The sequence below is a fragment of the Benincasa hispida genome, chromosome 9, assembly GCF_027475165.1.
Source record: "Benincasa hispida cultivar pf3 chromosome 9, pf3_genome.v1.1, whole genome shotgun sequence".
Classification (NCBI taxonomy): domain Eukaryota; kingdom Viridiplantae; phylum Streptophyta; class Magnoliopsida; order Cucurbitales; family Cucurbitaceae; genus Benincasa; species Benincasa hispida.
In genome coordinates this window covers 92,663,729-92,681,117 of record NC_143486.1, presented here as the reverse complement: position 1 = coordinate 92,681,117, position 17,389 = coordinate 92,663,729, and the positions used below count along the sequence as shown (strand labels likewise).

At 34.1% G+C, this 17,389-nt stretch overlaps 2 protein-coding genes and 1 long non-coding RNA gene across 3 annotated transcripts; 2 read left to right on the top strand and 1 right to left on the bottom strand.

Annotated features, from left to right (window-relative positions):
- Positions 1 to 9,026: 9,026 nt before the first annotated feature.
- On the top strand, positions 9,027 to 12,078 carry LOC120086059 (peptidase, S9A/B/C family, catalytic domain protein (Protein of unknown function DUF829, transmembrane 53)). The gene is made up of 7 exons (XM_039042484.2): positions 9,027 to 9,438; positions 10,014 to 10,071; positions 10,202 to 10,282; positions 10,376 to 10,414; positions 10,533 to 10,772; positions 10,853 to 10,994; positions 11,283 to 12,078. Exons 1-7 carry the CDS (start codon positions 9,260 to 9,262, stop codon positions 11,768 to 11,770), a joined length of 1,227 nt encoding a protein of 408 aa, XP_038898412.1. The 5' UTR covers positions 9,027 to 9,259; the 3' UTR covers positions 11,771 to 12,078.
- Positions 12,079 to 12,270: 192 nt separating this feature from the next.
- FLDH (NAD(P)-binding Rossmann-fold superfamily protein) lies at positions 12,271 to 15,480 on the top strand. Its single transcript, XM_039042485.2, has 5 exons — positions 12,271 to 12,537; positions 12,714 to 12,842; positions 12,965 to 13,129; positions 14,631 to 14,936; positions 15,158 to 15,480. The coding sequence occupies exons 1-5, from the start codon at positions 12,271 to 12,273 to the stop codon at positions 15,296 to 15,298; spliced, it is 1,008 nt and encodes a 335-aa protein (XP_038898413.2). The 3' UTR covers positions 15,299 to 15,480.
- Positions 14,395 to 15,529, bottom strand: LOC150034200 (uncharacterized). The gene is made up of 2 exons (XR_016532227.1): positions 15,128 to 15,529; positions 14,395 to 15,053 (listed from the first exon to the last, which is right to left on the bottom strand). It is a non-coding gene; the product is annotated as an uncharacterized LOC150034200 (long non-coding RNA).
- Positions 15,530 to 17,389: the final 1,860 nt, after the last annotated feature.

Below are 17,389 nucleotides of genomic sequence, written 5' to 3'. Positions count from 1 at the left end.
GGATACGGCTCGCTTTGTAGAGGTTTGCAAGTGTTGTAAACTACTACAGATGGTTGATCCTGACTATTCGTGTGGAGACGTGGAGCGGGGGTGTCCTATCCAAAGAGTTTGTATAAGACCTAGACCACGAGATGACTAGACTCTGTATATAACGTCGTTGATACTAGAGACTTGCATCTCACCTAAACGACCATAGGTGACACAACCTTAATCTTGAGTGTTTTGTGAACTCCTGCCTTTGAGGGTGGTCCTTTGATTAGTATGGATGAGAGTGGCCAGATTTCCAACTCAACATGGCTACCTTTTCGAGGACTTAACTAATCTGGGAGCTGGAAACTCAATCCACAATATGGAATTCACTTCTTTCCCGAAGCAGGGATAAGTAGGGAGATTGCTCCCTTAAGGGCTGATTCCGGGGTTTGAACATAGTGGCCACAGTTTCTTTTTGGAAGAGAAGACTCAATTATAGTAGGACTATGACTTATGTTCATTAGAGGGATCAGTGGTACTTAAGGAGACAGATGTAACTACAGGGCCAAAACAGTTATTGGCCCAGCTGTACTTACGAGCAATCTCTGAAGAGTTGTCGCACTGCTCATTGGTTAAGATGGACACATAATATATCTGTAGAGAGGAAAGCTCAGCTGTTGGTCTTTAGTGGAGTGTCTGGCAGTTAACGGATGATGGATTCTGTGACTAAAGAGTTTAGTCAGTTATTCACGTACCGTTGGAGCTTCAGATCTACAGGTCCATGAGGTCCCTTGGTAGCTTGGATTCTGTTGAGGATCAATTCTTGGTGTTGATTTGAAATGTTCAAATTGACAAGAGGTTTTTTTATTATATATGATATAATCGGTATGATGTATGAGATACATCTAGTGGGAGATTGATGGAAATGAGATTTACATTAAGTACCATGGAATAGAAAAAGAACTATGGTTTATATGTTTCATGAGATGAAATATTAAAACTATAGGTTATAAATATAGTATGATAAGTTGGTTATCATTTATGTTTATAATAATATTAATTATTAGATAATTAATACTTTTTCTTTTAAATAATCAAAGTAGTGGGTGGTTATTGGATCATGGTAACCGTGAGTTTAAAAGGAAAATGGTTTCCTATTTTGAAAAGAAGTTTTTTTTTTTTTACAAAAATTTGAAAAGGATTTTTGAGTTTTCTCTCCGCAAAAAGAAATTCACGAGTCGTCAAGTAAATACAAATTTACTGAATGACGGTTGGACGAGCTAAACAATCGTGCAGGTGCGAGTTAAACGATCGTGTAGTGTTTACTAAACGATCGCATAGCTTTGCTAGACGATTGTGTGCCCAAGGTAAACGATCATGTAGAGTCTGTATGCAACAGACCGAGCTAAACGATCACATAGATTTTGCTAGACAATCGCATAGCTTTATCTAAACGATTGGGTATCGACCTATACGATAGGTCTCAGCCATCTCTCACTTGCCCAGTCGTGTACACGATCGTTCTTTCCTCCCTTCGTCTACCTCATACCAAGTTCGAACAGAGCCCACCCTCTAGATTCTCACACTAAGAATACCAAGGTCGCCTTGTTGGTGGTGTCAGACTCAACTCGACACCATCAAGGTTTTCTGGGGGCCGTTCGTGGTGTTGTGAAGGCCGTTCGTGTCATTGAGGACGAGCACAGTGTTCGTTCGCTGTTGCGGAGGAGTTCGTGACCGAGGAGATCATTGAGGACGAGTGTGAAGTGTTCGTGTTGTGTTCATGCGGTGTTGCGGTCGTGTAGATCGAGCGCTCGTGGTTTTTGTTGTTCGATCAGAGTTGCACATCGGAGCATGGAAACGATTCTGCCGATGTTCGTATAGAGTTTGATGTTCTTCTATATTGTTCATGCTATAATTTCTCTGTATAATTGTATAACCGTTTGTTTTGAAGTTGACTGTAAATGTATTGTTGATTCATGATTGTAATTTGGAATAGTCTTGTTCCGCTACTCATGAAAATCTCGTTTCCGATTTTCTTCAGTGTTGTGGGAAGATTTTTACTAGAAAGCAAACCACATGTTCTACAAATGTATTAAGTCATTGATCTTAGCCATACACATTCTTGACTAGCCTCGTGAATTGCAAGAATTTTAGCATGATTTGAGGAAGCAATTGTTATGGTCTGTTTTACCAATCGCCATGATATAATAGTTCCTCCACATGTGAATAGATAACCTATTTGAGATCTATCTTTGTGCGGATCAAATAAATATTCAGAATTTTCATAACCAACTAGATCAAAATTTGATTTATTTGAATAACATAAACCCATGTCGATCGTTCATCGGAGATAACAGAATATATGCTTAATTTCGTTCCAATTTCTTTTTGTTGGAGATGAACTATATCTTGCTAATAAATTTACTGAAAATGCAATATCTTGTCTTATATTATTAGCAAGATACATAAGTGCACCAATTGCACTAAGATATGGTACCTTGGGACCAAGAATTTCTTCATTATCATTTCGAGGTTGAAATATATCTTTCTTCACATCTAGTGAACGAACTTCCATTGGAATGTTCAATGGATGTGCTTTGTCCATATAAACTTGTTGGGTATTATGTCCTAAAACTCACAGTTTGTAAAAATTAAACATATTTTATTATCAAATAAAAGATGTTATTTAACATTTCTTCAATAAAGGTATTGAATCTATTAATTGCATTCAAAAAGTCTAAATCCAAACTAAGATCTAAGGCTATTATATGAATACTTGAACTTTATGTAGAGACATAGAGATGGATCAAGTTCGAGTAAATAGCCAAAACAGTCTATAGTATATGATTAAGGTTGGGTACTTTATTCTGGTAACACTATTGGATACGGCCTACTCTGTAGCTGTTACAAGTTGTTGTAAAGATACTACAAACGAAGTGGTCCAAATTCGTTTATGTAATGATATAAGGACTGGGGGTGTCCTATGCAATGAGTTTGCATAAGATCGGATCAAGAAATAAGTCACTCTTATTTTATAACGTTGTTTACTGTTTAAGACTGACTATTTCGCTTAGATGACCTAGGTAACTCGATCTTAATCCTGAGCTAATTATGAACTCTTGTTTCTTTGGGATTATCCTTAGATTTACATGGGTGAGGGTTGGCTCAATAGCGTCGGCTCAATAAGTCTCCTATTTCAGGGGTAAGATCGGGTAGATAGCTGGGGACATAGGGTGCAAGACAAAATTCACGCCTACTCGATTTAGGAATAGGAGAAAGGTTGTTCTCTTAAGTATTGAATCTAGGTCTTGAACATGGGACCCCACCCTCTCATTGGCCCGAGAGGGATACGATTTAGTGATTAGATCATAAACCAATTGTTCATTAGAGGATCAGTAAGAACTTAAGAAACAAAGACGTAATATCGGGGGGAAAACAACGTTTTGACCCAGCCATCATTACGAACAACCTGTGAATGGTCGACTTACTAGTTATGGTTAAATCACATGGATACAAATATATCTACAGTGAGGAGAGTGCAACTATTGAGTTATAGTGGTGTGACTTGATAGTTAACGAATACTGATTAATTTGGTCTAAAGAGTTTTAGCCAATTAATCTTGATCGTTTGAGCTCATGATCTGTAGGTCCATAAGGTCCCCCTACTAGTTCGTAAAACATGAACACCTTGAACTATTAAATTGAGTGAATTTAGAATGATATAAATTTGAAATGTTCAAATTGAAATTAGGGTTTGAATTTGGATAAGTTCAAATTCAAATTAGGGTTTGTATAATTTAATAATTACTTAACGTTTAATTTATTGATATTGAACGAAATTGGAGAGTTTATGATATTTAAATATTGATTTAAATATCAATTATATGAATTAGATTCATGTTTAAATTTAATGTGTGATTAATTTGATATTTGATATTAAATTAATTATATTTAATTAATTAAAATTCAAATTAATTTCCAATTTAAAATTCAATTTAAGAAATTGAATTTTGATATTTGATTAATTATGAATTGAATAAATTAATTTTTGAATTAATTGATTATTGAAATGAAAAATTGGAAAAACTGGATTATATGGGTTTTGCCCACAAAACACCTTGAGTAGGAGGTGTTCTTCCTACAAGCATACACAAATCCCACTTGAATTGAGAAGTAGGTGCTGGTCATTTGCTGGTTGAGGAATGCTTGCATGCTGAAGAAATATAAAACTCTCAATTTTGAAGAAGAAAGATAGTGGTTCTTGAGCCGAAAAGAGTTTTTATTACTTCATCTTCTTCTTCACAATAACCCTCAATATCTTTCACCAAATTTACTCAAATTCGAGTTCCACCACTCAAATTCAAGGCTGAGAATAGTAAAGAAGATCTCTTAGTGGTTCACTGTCGATTTGGAGTTGATTTGGGGTGAAGAGCAGCTTGGATTTGGGAGAAATCATCAAAGGTATGTTCTTCTTGAAACCCTCTTTTGAATTTATGAAATAGCATGCTTTAAAACTCAAATTAAATATAATGAAAGTGCTTAATTATTTTGTTTGCTTCCATTGCATGTTTGTGTATTCCATCAATTGGTATCAGAGTGTGATTTAAGCACTCAATTAACGTTAATTTGAGTTTTGGTAGGTGAATTTCTGATATTGCATGTGTTATGGACTCATATGGATGTTATTCAGCTTTGGTATTAGTTTTCTCTTTGATTTTCAAGTTAAATTTATAATTGGATCTTGTTTGATGAACTTATATGTGTGCTTAAGACTTTGTAATTTATTTGGAGTCATTAGAGTTGAAATTAAGTTGTAGTTGAAGAAAGAAGTGAAGAAGGTCGAGCAGCAGGAACCAGTTTTTCAGCATCTGCTCAAATCTCGTTGTTCATGCTTCGAGCGAGATTTCCATTTTGAACAAGATTCGGTGATCGAGAAGCGAGATTTGACCACATTCGAGCGAGAGCAAGATTTTTCCAAGCGAGATTTCGTTTTGAGCTAGATTCTGATTAAAGATCAAGCGAGATTTCCTTCAAAACCAGTGAGATTCATTGGAACCAGCGAGATATCAAGTTTGAGCGAGATTCTGATCGAGCATCAAGTGAGATATCAAGTTTGAATGAGATTCTAATCAAGTGTCGAGCGAGATATCAAGTTCCAACGAGATTTCAAGCTTTCGAGCGAGATCTTGTCCAACCCATTGAGATTTTTGTCCAACAGCGAGACCATGAACCGGTTTCACGAGTTTGACCCGTTTGACTGAGCAAGGATGACCGAGGAGGGCTGATTCGACCGGTTTTCTTCAGTTCTGGTTCGGTTCAACCCCAATCCGATCCGGTTCAAGCGATTTGGGTCTGGTTTGGGTCGGTTCGAGCTATTCTACACCATTTTGAAGTTGGTTCTGGATCGGTTATGTAATAATTTAGTTATTATGCTTGCTCAAGATGCCAAAACTGAACCATATCAGTATTTTTTAAAAAAATAATTATGCATATGATGTATGTTATATTTAAATTCAAAACATGTTTGTGCATATAGTATGCCATTTAGATTTAAAAACCCACCATAGCTGCAGTCATACTCCTTTCCAGGTTAAGAGGGTAATTTGGGATGGGGTGTGACAATAATAATATATAATAAAATATAATATAATATATAAAATAAGAAAAAGTAAATAAAATAACAAATTATGGATTACTCCACTTTCTCCAATCTTTTTGGATCGATAACCAATATATGTGTCTTTCAAAACCCATCAAATGACACCATTTATAGACAATTTGACAAGTAGGAGATGGATTATATGACACTAATAGTGTGTAATCTTGAGACATATAGACAATACATGGGATAATGGATAAGTGACACATGATCAATAGACGCTAATAATAGGCATATACATTACACCTAATTTAACATATTTATAATAATATATATATATGGTCAACAATTAAACAAATATAGCATCTATTATATGTACACGTAACTTTTAGATTAAGCATTAATTAACTATTAGCTAATGTTTTTCAATTTCATAGATTTGGATTTAGGTAATAATACAATAATTTAATTAAATTTGTTTTGCTCATTAGGTTGGTAAGCGATTGAATTTTAGAAATATTGTCAATAATTAAACAAATTTACATGTATTACATGTACACGTAACTTTTAGATTAAGTATTAATTAACTATTACTAACGATTTCATAGATTTGGATTTAGGTAATAGTACAATAATCTAATTATAATTTGTTTTGCTCATTAGGTTGGCAAGCCGTTGATTTTTAGAAATTTTAAAACGTAATGGGTATTTAATAATTATATGCATTGCAAGAAAGTGAGTAATTTAAAGTCAAATAGTGCTAAAATTCTAATTAAAATATTCATAATCAATCCATTGATTTCTAGCTCTTCTATGTATAATCTTTCTTCTGAGTACATTTTAATGTATAAAATGAGAGGGTTAAATTAACAATCTAAACATTCCTAAAAGCAATTGACATGTAATGCTTATCTTGAGATTGAAAGTTCAAATCCTCGTATATATCTCATATTTATTGTACTAAAAATAATATGTATTTATATTATATAAAATATCCACAAATCGTAGGACAAATTTCAATTATTCTCATATAGATTTCGAAGGATTTGTTTGTCTTTGAACTTTAAAATTTGTTCCAAAAAAATTATTAAAAGATTTTTGTTTAATAAAATAAAAATGAACATGATGTCTAAGGTTGAAAATTAGAAGATATATATAACACTATTTATAATATTGTTTATGTAAATTAACATGATAATTGAGGTACGAAAATTGATTATAAAAATGATCTTAAATCTATCTTTTGAGATGTGATCAAATGATAATAAGGATCTTTTTCTTTTATATACTTATAAAAAAATTTCATGTTGGTGTTAAATAATAATAAAATCACGTATCTCCTTCATTTTTTGACATAGGCGTCCATGTAAATTTTCATTCTTTATTTTAATTAAAAAGATATATTTTTAATAATGAAGTTCAAGGATTTTTTTTTATTTTTTTTTAAATTTTGAATAAATTTAAACGTTTGAGAGTGAAATGAAACTTTTCATGACATATGGGCATAATTGAAACCTATGTGACTATGTGGGTATTTTAATTATAATTTAAAAAAATAAAAGATAGGATCAATCTTGTAGGTGAGAAAAGTTGATGTGGCTCCATCCGACCATGCCACATGCTTAGGAACCACTCGTATAGTCCAACGAGAAGGACGTTTTTTTTTAATACTAATTTTCTATACTATCTCCATTCTTTATTTTTACCCAATCGAGAGGTAGTAATAAGAGTTAGACACCCTGACTTCGATCTGACACACATTTTTGTGACTTAACGAGTTGACTCAAGTATTTGTTCTTGATATAATGCACACTATGATGTTGGATACAAATTAACAATATGATCAAAATCGAGCAGTTCTCGTGAGAACTCTTATAAATAGATTAGGGGTGGTCATTCAAATCGTAAAAATCGAACTGTTTCTAAAAATCAAACTGAACCGAACTAAAAACTCAGTGAAATCGAAAAATTCGGTTCGGTTCAGTTTCACTTTCGAAAACCAAATTTGAAACCGAACCGCTTTTAATTTAAAGAACGAAACCGAATTTAAAACCGAACCAAACCAAACCGTTTTTAATTAAAAAAAAGAATATAACATGGATTTTTAAAAAATGCTAAAACCGAATTTGAAACCGAACCAAACCGCATATAAATCGGTTTGGTTCGATTTGACCACCGAACCGAACCAAATCAAACCGTTTCCGCCCCTAAAATAGATAATGAAATTGGGTCTCACTAACTAATCTCACTCATATCAACACTACATCCATCTTTGAGTAGCACCACATTAGTGCAGGTTCATTATGTAGGGTCAAGTACGAAGGGGTGTATCACTTAATGAAAATTGATGAACGTGAATAAGAATCATAGAATCCAATTTATTTTCTTTGATGCTTACCAAGATCGAGAAGAAGAATAAAATGTGAGACTCACTCTAAATTTGACAATCTCATTCTCATTCTTTATTCTCTAAAAACGTGATTAATCTCATTTTCATTTTTTATTTTATAGGACCCACACCATTCCTCTGCCCTTGGTTCTTGATCTACTTTCTCACTCAATTTGTATTTCTTTTTGTGTTTTTTCTCGTTCAACCTTAATATAATTTTTAAAAAATCATATTATATATTTTAAATAAATTAAAAATATTAAATTATTTTTTAAATAAAAAATAAGCAACCAAATTGAAATTCAAATTACAGTAAATTTTAGGATAATTACTATTTTACTTTTAAAATTTTTATTTTTTTAGTTTTAATTTAGTTAATAATTTTTTTTCAAGTGTAAAAAGTTAAATAAATAAAGTAGGAAATTGAGAAATGCAAGGGAGAGCAAATGTTGAAAACAAAAAACAAAAAACGAGATCCAAAATGAGCACCACAGAGATAATATATATATATATATATATTTGTTAATTAATCTAATTTAAATTGATTTGAAATATAAATGAGTATGTTGAAACTCAGATGTATTTCATTCCAATTCTTACATAGAAATAAAACAATAAAAACTAAGTTTTAATTTCAGTTTCATAGAAACTCCCAGCAAACAAATTATAATAACATTTTCATTTTGATTGATTTCTCAATCAATTTTCATTTCGATTTCGAACCACTATGAAATATAATCTATTAAAATTAACCTAATTGAACTGACATAAAATATATTAATGATCAAAAAATTTATTGGTTCGAATTACTCCTTGGACTTAAAAAAAATAGGCATGTATGATTAAGTTGATTTTTATTATTGAATAAAACAAAAAATATTACGCGGATTAGCAAAAAAGTAAAAAACTAGGATTACTACAAAGACAACACAAAATGTTAGACGTTACTAACTTAACGCAAATATATTTCCATGTGAATGACGTGGCACGATTTCTTCGGCGAAACGCAGCGCAGTGGGGCCATTACCCGTTGAATTCAACAAATAATTAAAAAAGAAAAAAATAAAAGAACGAAAGAAAGAAAGCAAAAAAAAGAAGCACTTGCGATTGCAATTCTGGGCAATTACTTGCGGTTCTTCTACTTTATTCGGTCAGTAAATTCTCCATTTTCCCATCAGAATCATCTTCATCCTCCCGATATTTTTCAAGAAAAAGCTTCAAGACAACGACAAACTTAGTGGTCAGTGCTTCATTATCCAGAGCTGCAAGATTTAGAGGATTTTTCGATTCGGAGGAGAAAGATGTGGGGATTTGGAGGAAGGTATTACTGGGGAAGAAGAGAGCGAGTCGGAAAAGTTGAAGGGATTGTAGTGGCGTTCGCATGGATGTCGAGTCAGGAGAGGCATTTGAAACGATATGTTGATATGTATTCCTCTCTGGGTTGGAATTCACTCGTTTGCCATTCTCAATTCGTCAATATGTGAGTTCAACTTCCGAATTTACTTGTTTCTTTTTCCCGCTTTGATTGTAAATTGAAAGCCGATTTTGATGCTGTTGCCGAATCTCTGAACTAGTAAACCTGTGCTTGAATTGCTCCAAGAAAGGCAAATTTATTTTACCAGCTCTTTGAGATTTCTAGCGGTTAGTAGTCTTCAAATTCCATCTGTATCTGTTTTAGTGTTCATTTAACGAGTACGCTTAGCGATATAGGCAAGCTAGGTCCATTGGGGAGATTCTTTGATTCCAAACGGGAATTGGGATATGTGATTTTGGATTTACTTTTTTTTTGTTGGTTGAAAAATTGAAGACAATAATGCCTAGATTCATATGGCAGTGGAGCTAACGCTGGGAGATTTTGTAGTTTCTTTCTTCTCTTGCTTCAGACTGTTTTTGTTTTTACTTCCGTATTAAAATTTTGAAATCGGGGGTTTTGTTCCGGTCTCTGATTTATTTTCCCTTGCTAAGACGTTTGGCTGGCAAACAATGAACCCTTAACTTTTATAATGGTCTACATTGATTTTTTGTATGTCTAATTTTGATGAACATTTGGAGCAGGTTCTTCCCTGATAAGGCTGCATCTCTGGCATTTGACGTTCTTAAAGTACTAGTTGAGGTTAGTATTCAGTACATTTTGAAGTGCAAAGTTAAAAATCATTGTTCAAGTCTAAGCTAACCATATATTATTAACTTCTGAAATAGTCTAAGCTAACCATATATTATTAACTTCTGAAATTTACTTTCAGGAGCTAAATATAAAGAGATGCCCTATAGTATTTGCATCATTTTCTGGTGGGCCTAAAGCATGCATGTATAAGGTTCTTCAGGTGAGCTTTGCCATACTTTTCTGTTATAGTTTGCTCAAACCACGGGGGGACAATAAACTTTTCTCTCACATTTGTCCTTCATACCATGGGCAGATAATCGAGGGATACCATGAACCGCAACAGCATAGTTCGGTAAACTTTATTCTTTGCTGTTCATCTTTCTTCAAAGATGTTATCATGTCACATGAGAGGAACCCATATGGTTTTCCCTGAAGTTTTACAATTTGTTTATTGTAAACTCTGGCTATAGGATGATTATCAACTGGTCAGGGACTGTATTGCTGGCTATATTTATGATTCCAGTCCAGTTGATTTTACCAGTGACTTAGGAACTCGATTTATTCTTCATCCAACTGTGATGAAAGCATCCCAACCACCAAGAATAGTATCATGGGCAGCACATAACATTGCTTCTGGTCTTGATGCACTCTTCCTCAACAGATTTGAGTCACACCGTGCAGAATATTGGCAAACTCTTTATGCCTCAGTTGTAAGGAGTTAAATTTTTGGTGCTTTCAATTCAATTCAAATCTGCAAGATTTTAATTCACCTAACATTGCTCTGATGCAGAGTATGAAAGCTCCTTATCTTATTTTGTGCTCGGAAGAGGATGATCTTGCTCTCTATCAGACAATCTTCAATTTTGCTCAACGACTACAAGATCTTGGGGGAGATGTCAAATTAATCAAATGGAATGGCTCCCCACACGTAGGTTTGTTCCACAACTTTTGCATTCTGTATGTATAGACGTTACTCTTCTCTATGGGAGTCTGTGTTATAGAATTGCAATACACTATCGTGTTATTTTGTTTTCTCCTGCTCATTCGTGATTGGAGCCGGAGGCACATACATTGTCAAAGTTTGTAAGTAATTTGCAGTAATATTTCTATTTTCTGTTAGCCAACAATTCTCTCTGTTACCTTGTGATTTGAGTTCCTCAAATGAACATTCTATGCATTGTACCGGCTTTGAAATCTTGTTTTGTGATTACACATTGCAGGGCATTATCTGCATTTTCCCATTGAATATAGAGCTGCTGTCACAGAGTTGCTAAGTAAGGCCGCTGGAGTTTACCGTCAAAGAACTAGACCTGATGAAGAAGTAACTGCCGTAGATAAAATGAATTGTGATTCCTGCAATACAACACCTGACGTTAGAAAAGCTGCATCTCCATCAAGTAGTTTTCAGGACTCAGCTCTTGCTCCAAGCGACCATCTTCTTTTCTCCAGTGCGATTGATGGCTTTGACTACAGGATCATAGGATCCATGCGTGATGAACACATGGAAGGAGTAATGCGGCTATCTAATTCGCCGAGTACCATTCCTCATGGAGTTCTCGGTCAAATCCTTTACGACGTTTGTCTTCCAAAGAACGTCGAGGATTGGGATATTGGATCATCAAGTTCTTCTAATGGTGTCTTGTGCAAGCACACAAGACGACATACCTCCTTCAATCCCATCAAACTGATGCGTCGCTCGAGACTGTAGCCATTCATCACAGGAAAAGGCAAGCCAAAACTCGTTGCCATCAATTGCACATATTGCTTGAGAACATAGCCACTGCCATTAATGCAGAGACAAGGAATTTACTTGTTTCTTGAAAGCTTTGGCTATTGGGAAACTTTGGAGGAAGCAACAATGTAAATGTAAAATAGAGCCGCAATGCAGTCCCCACTGCAAATTTGTAAATCAATGAGGAAAAGACGTAGTTTATGATGCGAATCCTTCAAATTAATAAATGTTGACAGAAACTGCCATTTAAAAAGCTTTAAATAAAATGGTGTATATTATTAGCAGTGGCATCTATGAAAAGCAACATTTAAAACTTACAACTTTGAGCTCTTAGCAAAAGATTACTAATTACGACAAGTTCTCTTCCTTCACGTTTCACAATTGTGTAATTTTGTGTAGAGATTTGATTATGTAGCGAATAGCGATACATAATTCTTGGCATTGGCAAGTTCAGTCGCTTTGCCTTCGTTGAAAGTATGAAGGTTCTTTTAACTGGGGCGTCTGGGTATCTGGGCGGAAGGCTGTGCCGTGCATTATTGGATCGAGGTTTCTCCGTTCGGGCTTTGGTCCGTCCGACCAGCGACCTTTCTTCTCTTCCTCACGATCCTTCTGCTCTTGAGCTCGTTCATGGCGATATCACCGATTACCAGTCGCTTCTAGAGGCATGCTGGGGCTGTCATGTCGTCTTCCACGCGGCCGCAATGGTTGAGCCATGGCTTCCTGATCCATCAAAATTCATTTCTGTAAGTACGCAGTTTCACATCTCTGGTTTCTTTAAAATGTTGAATGAAATCCTGCTTGGCTGCCGAGAAATATAAAATTTCCCGGAAAATGTTACAAGTTCTAGGTTTTGGCTGAGCCCATCGGATTTCTTTCCAAATTTTGAAGAAATAGCGAATTATCGGGTTGTTCATGTTAGGTCAATGTACGAGGGTTGGAAAACGTGTTGCAAGCGGTTAGAAAGACGAAGACGATCGAGAAGATTATCTATACATCGTCCTTTTTTGCGCTTGGCTCAACCGATGGATATGTTGCCGATGAAAAACAGGTACAGTCGGGATTTAAATTTTCAGAAAAGTATTCTTCCTTCTTGCTTTTGTGATCTATGGACTAATGCTGTCGATCTTCATCGATGTTTTCAAATTTCTCTGCACTCGACTGTGGTGGCAGGTCCATCACGAGAAGTTCTTTTGTACAGAGTACGAGAAATCGAAGGCCATTGCTGACAAGATTGCATTGCAAGCTGCATCTGAGGGCATTCCGATAGTGCCGGTTTACCCCGGAGTTATATATGGTGCTGGAAAAGTCACGGCTGGGAATGTTATTGCCCGCATGGTAATGGCTGCTTTTTCTCTGATAAATTTCTGTTTAGATTCGTGTGGTGTCACAAGTCAGTGAGTACTGGGTACTAGCTTAACCACTAAAATATCAAAGATAATTCAGTGGAATAACACTCATTTTGAATTCCTATCTCCATTTTGGTGACAATAATAATGGACAAGAAAAATTATTGTTGTTTACACTGGAAATCCCAAGTTAAATTACTAATTATGACTGCTAATTGAGTGACTACTTCCTACTATGGTTCTTTGTTATTTGTAGAGTAAGTTTGACCCGACACTTTTATAACGATGAAATAGTAATACTTGGATGTATCTCAATATACACCTATCGTCATGCATCCTATTCCAATCACGCACACAAATAATGAACTAAACTATTTAAAAAAAAAAGTAAGAAGAATTGTCATGTGACAAATTATAATCGAACAATTTGGTGAGATGTCCAAAAATAGGTACAACTTGATATGCACCTAAATATTTTTTGGTGAATATACTTTTTAGCTCACTTTTGAAACTTTAGCTAGTTTTGTTACATAGTCAAAGGTGATTTAGAAAATTACAAATTACAAAATTGTTTGAAAGCACCTTAAAATACATTTTAAAAAGCTATTTGTTGTGTTGCCGGTAGATAAAATGTTTCACGTAACAACACTACTCTAGAAAGGAAGACATTGCTACTTTTTGTAAAAGGTTGCAAGTTCGATGCTTGTGATTTAATATTCTCAACACTGTTCTAAAAAGTTATCTGAAACCCAATATTCATTTTTCAATGATGTTCATAAATGCTTTTTATAACCTTTAGAGGAATTTGTGAAGCAACCTGGTGAATAAATAATTAATGAGGCGGTTTAATGCATTTGAGAGTATATTGTCATTAGCCTTTCTCCTCTTCATTGAGTAGATTACTTTTAGGCTGCTACGCCAATGGAAACTTAGTTAAAATAAATCCTTCCTCTTTGGCCTTTTTTTTAGTAATTGGATTAGTTTGTATGCACCTCGATTAATTTCAATAGACAACTCTTACTCTACAGCATTTGATTTTCAAGAAAGCTCGTAAGATGTTAAATCCTAGTTAAGTAGCCACTTTGGATTTCATTCCCTTTAAGTCATTTTATTATACCCATAACCCTTATTGATTAGTAGGACTAACCATTCCCTCCTTGGCTCCTTTCCCTTTCTCTTTGAGCAGATTATTCTTTCCCTTCCTATCCATTCTTTTCTGACATCCTACTAATCATTTGAGAACTGCAGAAGTTATGCAAATTAGAGTTTGGTAAAAAATAATATTTATTCTTTAATACAAAGGAAACGCTTATCCATCTTTTGGGAGCCTTGGGAAACTGAAAATGAGGAAATTTTTGGAATTTCCCGACTTATTTGTTTGAATACACTTTTATCTGTCGAGTATTTTACTGGTCTTCATCTGTTATAAGTATGACTGACTTTGCTTTCTTTCACAACGGGCCATTGGTGTTACTGTTATTTCTAATCAGCTGATTGAACGGTTCAATGGGCGATTACCGGGATATTTAGGCCAAGGAAACGACAAGTATTCTTTTAGCCATGTCGATGATGTGGTAGAAGGGCATATTGCAGCAATGCAGAAAGGTCGAGTAGGCGAAAGGTATCTTCTAACAGGAGAAAATGCATCATTTGTAGAAGTTTTTGACACAGCTGCTGCCATCACTGGTACAAGAAAACCAATGTTTAACATTCCATTGTGGTTCATTGAAGCCTATGGCTGGGTTTCAGTTTTCATCTCTCGAATCACAGGGAAACTTCCTCTCATCAGCCCTCCGGTACGTCGTCACACTCTCCTGGTTCTATATTTTTGCTATGCAAATTGCTTGCATATCTCTTGTACTCAACATGGACAGCAATCAAATAGTTTAGGATTTTGCACCGACCGTAGAACCCTATTCAATAGGCGAAAACTTTAGCTATTATCATATTAATAAATAACATAATTTGGAGTTGAAGTAACACTCACTTTTGTTTTGTTTTTCTGTTGTTGGTGCAGACTGTGAAGGTTTTGAGACATCAATGGGCATATTCCTGTGACAAGGCAAAACAAGAGCTGGATTATAACCCCAGAAGCTTAACAGAAGGATTAGAAGAGATGCTACCATGGTTAAAGAGCTTGGGTTTGATAAAATATTAAGAAAGATGGATCTGTGTTGCAACTGTATTTTGTTGCTATAATCTGCCATTTTCTCTATAATATCACACCGTACAAAAATAACTTCTAATCTGCCATTTTCATAACAAGCTTTGGTTGTAAACTGAAAAGCTAGCTGTAATCCCCTTTCTTACTCTGATAATTTCTTTTGTTTTGTTATTGCATCCTTTTTTTTTCCTCCTTATTTTTAAGAATAGCTTTTGAATTTTAGTCACACCTCTCTTGCAACAAAACGAAAATAAGAGAACCCTGAGATGAAGCTACTATTAAAAAAAATATAAACACAACTAAAGGAAGGTAAGTACAACTCAAGGTCCCAAAGAGAACTTGCTTGAGTCTTCTCAATAATCAAAAATAACAAGTTTAAATTTTCACATTACATAATCAGCATGTGTTTAAAAACTTGTTAGAATAGTTTTTTTTATCTATCTCGTTCGAGATTGGCTATCGAGATTTGGTTAAAAAAAATAACTTTTTTTAACTTATCGATTGTTTTTTGCTTTAATACATTGGGATTTGAAATTTTTCCAAATATTATGTAATATTCTCAAATCTTTTCAAAATTTAAAAACCATATTACATAATTTGGAGAAATTTTTAAAAATAATTGGTAAATTATTTAGATCATCGGTAAATCAATTTTAAAATTCGTGTAATTATGTGGATCTCGATGTTAATATCAGGTAAAATATCACCAAGATTCTATATAATTGGGCTTTTCTCCGTGAAACTTAGGCATAATCAACACCAAAATTCGATATATTTGAGTTTTTTCGATAAAATCTCGGGTAGGATTAACACCAAGATTTAATATATATTCCAAATCTTATCTAATTTTTCGCAAAATTTGATTTTTTTTTTCAAAATTTAAAAATGACAATGCAATCATATTTTAAATCAATTCGGAAAATCTATTTTATATTTGGAAAACCTATTTGGAATTTTAGAAATTCATAAAAGTGTGAAAACATAAATTATGCTAAAGATTTGAAAAATTACGTAATAATTTGATATAACATTTAGTAAAGATAATCAAATTTAGAGAAAATTTGAAAAGATCTAAGATTTGGTATACGATTTCGGAAGGTAACATACAAAATTAGCATATTTCAGTATATAATTTGGCTAGATGTATGGAAAAACTATTCTAATGAGTTTTTAAAAAAATGCTAGTTTTGTAATATGGAAACTTAAAAAATTACTTTTGATAATTTCTCAAGCCTAAAGCCACTATAAACAATAAAAAAAAAATCTCAGGCCGCACAACCTGACTAATCACCTTGAGATGACACAGGATAGCTTCATGGACACAAAGGTTACACTCATGCCAAATATGATAAATAACAACACACTAGGTGACTTTCTAGATTTCACGTCTCAACCAATTAATAGAGTATTTATCATAACAATTCTCAAAATTTTGGATTAAATAATTACATATATTAATTTGAGTAGTAATTCGAAACCTAACTCGTTAAGTTATATTCTCTCGATCAAGAGACTAGAGATTTGAATCGCATTGAGAGTGAATAGCAATCGATTACAACCAATGTCAAGTCAGATTGGTCATAGAGGTGAGATTCTCAAAATTTTAGGATTAAATAATTACATATATTAATTTGAGTAGTAATTCGAAACCTAACTCGTTAAGTTATATTCTCTCGATCAAGAGACTAGAGATTTGAATCGCATTGAGAGTGAATAGCAATCGATTACATTGAGTAATGAATGGGTTTAGTTAATTGTCAAGTCAGATGGTCCGAGAGGTGAGAGGAAGTTTCGTAGGGAAGAGCAGAGGAACAGAGTTGATATGTCGTGTGTGTGTGTGTGTGAAGTAGTAGAGGGATTTGGTTGAATTAAGGGGATAGACAAGAAAGAAAACAAGAGCGTTTGGAGGGAGTTGGGTTGTTAACAGCTGTGGGAAAATCATATATGATAATAATAAATAATAATAGTGTATTTATTTAAAACAAGACAGCGACATGAGATGGGGATTTTAGAGTTTTTGGCGTTGTCGTGCACTGGCCCAACACAACAACAAGGCTCAATCCCATCTGTAAGCAGTAAAGCTGT